This window comes from Limanda limanda, chromosome 17 (genome assembly GCF_963576545.1).
Source record: "Limanda limanda chromosome 17, fLimLim1.1, whole genome shotgun sequence".
NCBI lineage: Eukaryota > Metazoa > Chordata > Actinopteri > Pleuronectiformes > Pleuronectidae > Limanda > Limanda limanda.
In genome coordinates, this window is record NC_083652.1 from 17,334,115 (window position 1) to 17,339,067 (window position 4,953).

Consider the following 4,953-nt stretch of genomic DNA (forward strand, 5'->3'; position numbering starts at 1 on the left):
AAGCAATGTTCAGAGCAAAGCACAGTCCCCCCCACCCCCCGGGTTATCGGTGCTCAATCAGCGCCAGCAATGCTTCCAGAAATAGATGGGGGTGAGGGGTGGAAGGAAGGCAAGGGACTGAAAAGCCATTAACTGTATTTTTATTTTTTTTTGCTGAGGAAGGCGATATTACCATACGGCCTTGTCGGGCTGGCGATGACCACAAGCTGAGCTGAACACCACCTGTTTTTATGACAGGCGAAGGGGTATCGGGGCGGGGGGGACCAAGGCGGTGTGCTTGGCACCGGATTGGTCCAATAATGGCACTGGCAGTGTTTCACTCTCTCTCGCCCTCACATAACTGCACGCTTGTCCCATTCCCTCTCTCTTAGTATCTACTTTGCAGATCCCACTCTCAGTTTAGTAATTACTCAGGTATTCTCAGTGCTGTAGTTTAATGGCATCCTCCACATCACACTTTTACATACTCTATTTTTTATCACTATCTGCCCTTCACTCACACCTTGGGATGTTTGTGTGTTTGGGAAGTAGAGGAATATATATGATGTTATAACATTCTATATTTTAAATGAAAAGTGTATTCTTAAAGGTAGAGTGGGTACGTTGTTTCCTAAACCCTTTTATATCTTATTTGTTGAATACATCTTCACATCCCGAAGTTGTCTGAAAAAAAATCCTCTTCCAGGATTACCAACCCCAGCTTTCAGGAAAAGTCAATATAAGTAGCGTATCACATGTATTGTAGGTAAGGGTCATTTTGCCTTGAACTTACTTCAAAGCAAATTGGTGATGTCAACATACATTCGGATAAAATTCAAATATCCAGTAATTAAGGACAAAGGATTCCACCGATATGTTGTTTGGATTCTCAGCCTGTGCAGAGCAACAAAACCTGCATGAAGAGAAAGCTGCTCTTCTGCCTCTAATACACATCTTGGATGGTCTAGTACCGAGTTGTGAGGTAAACAGCGTGTGGGGCCGAATTCGCTGAGGGTTACAGCCATGACCGGTCAGCAGTCTGTCACAGGGCCGACGTATAACGAAAAAACTAATATTCACATTCACACTAAAGAAGAAAATGAAATCACAAGCCATCATCTGTTCCGCACAAACATCCGCCCGGGTGATCATACATGCACACGCGCTGTGCCACAGACCAAGATAAACAAAACACGCCCCCCCACCCCCAGCCCCACCAGACTCTGTAACACACACGAACGGTGACAGCAGCTGAGATAAACCCCTCGGAAACGCACTGAACTTTACACAGGCCATCGAGCGCAGAGAGTATCAGGGGACAGGCAGACAGACGGGCGATGATGAACCTGCCCTGGTGGGAACATGATATGCCGGCAGGGTCAGGGTGATTTTAGTCAACCGGCGCTGGCACGACACAGTCCAACAACCTCTCATCAGTAACACAACACAGGTCTGAACCTCAGCACTGGAGGTTCAGACGCTGGTCGTCCAAAAAATGCATTTTACTCTCATGCAGCAAAAACTACGACTCAACAGTTATGTCTGCTACCACAAAATCCTATCTGGATTTTCAACTTTGCTATCAAACTAATTATTAGTATTAATCATTACATCATTATCACGCAACAATGTAAAGGGCTAATAGTGTGTGTCAAGTTTTGAATTAATGCTTTTAGAAAGAGTTTATTTTAATGAATCAGACTTAGCTTCACAGTTTGAACCAATTCAGCTCAGCTAACTGTGTTTTACTTTCCAACCCCAGTGCTTTACAGTAATCTCTTATCATCTACATGTGTGGATCTCCTTCTACCCTGCATAGTTATCCATTAACAGGCCATATCCTTGAGGACACTGGGTGAAATGTAAGTGACCAGCTTGGCACTCAGTTACACACTCCAGAACATGTTCCAACACTGTTTTCCACTACTGCGTGATCGGTTTTATTACTACAGTTAATTATGACTCTGCTGACTCCGTGCAGGGAGGATTTCTATTCTGGTCTCCTCTCAAGAGGTCAGAGGTCAGAGGAGCAGCACCCAGGAGCTGGGAGGGATTCAGTATATTGCTTACAAGCAGATGTCTGCCTAACCTGTCACTCGCACATTTTCATGGGCTGGTGATGCAGGGAAAGTTAGTAAAAAGCAATTTCTGTTTTTTCACACTCCTCTGAACACGATGTCATTTTATTGGTACAGAACCAGATCTGTGTTTTCATCAAACAGGAGTTTTCTATAAATGCTTCTGCTTGCAGTACAAGCTTTAAGCCTGTGTGTCTTGTCCTGTGTGCTGGTTGAAATGTATGTGATATAGCAGAGCAGTCGAGTCATGCATCTGACACCATCACACTCCCTGTATCCATATGTGTAATGACACTTGGCCCAAGGGCAACTGTTAACCAACGCAGGCTGCATGGCATGAGCAAGTGTTGCTGAGGGCTCATGGTGACGCCTATGAACAAATGTATCTAGGTTACTGGTGGAGGATATTAAATGTGTTGCGGCTTTAGTTCTGCATAAGACTTATTAACATAAGAAAGTAATGTGTAGAACTCGGTGCTAAAGATATCTCAATGTAGGCAAACAGGTGATTAAAAATGGATGTGGGTGTATTTAGAAAAAACCTGATCTCCTGACTTCAGGGGATATGCCCTGACATGTTAGAAAACCCTTAAATACTCAGATATAATGTCCTCTAAGACCTTCAGACATCGCTTAAACCACAACAACCAATGACAGACTGGAGAAGCATAATTATTTTCAAGCGTTTTAATACAAACTTAATAAACTATCAGTCCCTCTTAACATGTAAGACACTGACTCAGAATACTTTGTTATACCGTTTGTTTTATCAAGTATTGCACAATGTAGGTACAAAATTAATATACGATTACATTTTGTCCATAATATAGCAAAATTCTTTAAACTCTTAACAGAAAATACAACTCTTATGTTTTTTTTTCCAAAAAAAGCAAATATTCTTAAATCCCACCACTACGGAATATTCTGTACACAATCTTTAGAATAGTCAATGTTTTTTTTTTAAAGATGATTCATTTTATAATTTCAATAAAAAAAGAAAACATAAAGTTGCTGCAGCCATCACAGATCACTGGAGTAGTAAAAAGATATAAATGCAATACCATGTCGTAGAAACAATAGATACTCTGATATTTTACAAACTCTGTACTAAATTAAATTATACAATTAGAAAAAAGACCAGGAAATCCCACTTATTTATGCCAATTTCTTGAAAAACTGGCAGCGTCCAGTTATTTTTAAATACTGAAAGAGGCCATGACTTGTGGTGTGTATTTATATATTTTTTTCTTTTTTTAATATCTTAAAACAGTCACATAAAAAAAATATTTTGTGCTTGGTTGGCAAAAGAAATGACAATGATGCATGTTGAAGTTTAGGTAACCAAGCTTGGACATCTTGTACTACAAGCTTCATCGCTTAAGGAAAACAAAATAAAAAATAAAGTATAACTCAAGGGGGCAAAGTAAATCACCCTCGGGCTCAAGCTCTTATCGACTCGTAACACAGATCTTACAGCTGACAAGTCACTTTTTCCTTTTATCCATGACATTCTGTTCTTGTTTACACTTTTTTAGACTTTTCCTTTTTTAAATGTGCATTTTTGTTTTGTTTCCTCCCCTCACATTATCTCTGGTCGTTTCTGTGTGAAGTAGTAGCTTAGGTGGTACCTTTACGTGTACTAGTTGGCCATAACTGGCTGGAATTGCTGGTTAGAATACTGCATGTTGTTCAAGCTGAAATTCAAGCCATCCATGAGGGACTTGTCGTTAAGGCCACCGTAGGCCGCAAACATGTCAAAGGCATTGCTGTACTGCAACGGGCTGAGGCTGAGCGAGCTGTCCCCGGGAAACAGAGCGCTCGGGCTGCCCTGGCCCTGCAGGCTGGGGAACACAAACTCCTTGGCGTTGGGCGACAGGGCCGAGGGCTTCTGATGCTGCTGCTGAGCTCCGAGGCCCAACCCGTACAGAGAGTGCATGGAGGTGGAGATGGCTTTCTGTTTCAGGAGACTGTTCACATTCAGGCCCAGATTGGTGGGAGAGGCGCGTGCCACTTTGTTCGCAGTACTGCCGCCGCCGCCGCCGCCGTTGTTGTTGTTGTTGCGTCCGCTGCTCTTCATCTTAGTGGAGCCGAACTTGGTGGCGGCGAAGGTGGCTGTTGTGAAGGTTAAGGGCTGATTGGAGCGGGGCATGAACGTGGGGCTGACTGCTGCCGAGTGGCCGAAAGGGGGAGAGGGCGAGCTGGAGCCCGGGGAGGGGCCGTTCACCGGCTCGTTGATGGGCATGAAGACCTGTGCATCGGGGTTGAAGCTGTTCTTGATTTCCTTGTCCAGATCAAGTCCCACGCTACTAGCTGCACCTTCGTTGCTGTCGTCAACGTACAAGACTTTGACGGGCCCTTTGTCCCCGATCTGATAGGACACCTCGAAGGGGTCAATCCACACGCTGAGGTCCTGGGGCAGGTTGTTGCGGACATCTTCGATGTCCAGCCCGCTCTCTTTGGCTGCCTTCTCCACCACAGGGTCCACCTTCTCCCCCACGTGAATGCATCTGAATCCGGAGCCCTTGTATGGCTTGTCAGGGTACCAGTGCCCCTCGTATTTCTGCTTCAGCTGGCGCTCCAGCTCCTCGCCGAAAATGTTGACCCGTCGCCTCGGCAGTTTGTTGTACAGGTACGAGATGATGAAGTTGAGAGCCACTTGGATTTCAAGCTGCATAGCTAACTGCTGAAGTTTGCCGGGTGTGTGAAGAATAGGTGTGTCTGACCTTGAGTGTGTCCACTGGTTCTGCTTTGTTTATCCGTGGTTGGCAACACAGATGCTCTCCGTGGCAGGAAGGCAAAAAGCAACCGGGACAAAACAGGCTTAAAAGCAAAAGTGCTGGTTTGGTAGAAGAGGGGTCCTTCCACGGGGTGAGATATTATTTTTTTCCTGCAACAA

At 44.5% G+C, this 4,953-nt stretch overlaps 1 protein-coding gene across 1 annotated transcript in view; it reads right to left on the reverse strand.

Annotated features, from left to right (window-relative positions):
* Positions 1-2,729: 2,729 nt before the first annotated feature.
* Positions 2,730-4,953, reverse strand: part of LOC133022810 (protein Tob1-like) — a 3,700-nt gene continuing 1,476 nt past the window's right edge. The window contains exon 2 of the mRNA XM_061089714.1: positions 2,730-4,944. Coding sequence (XP_060945697.1) covers positions 3,697-4,731 — 1,035 coding nt within the window. The 5' untranslated portion in view covers positions 4,732-4,944 and the 3' untranslated portion in view covers positions 2,730-3,696. The remainder of the gene's footprint in view (positions 4,945-4,953) is intronic.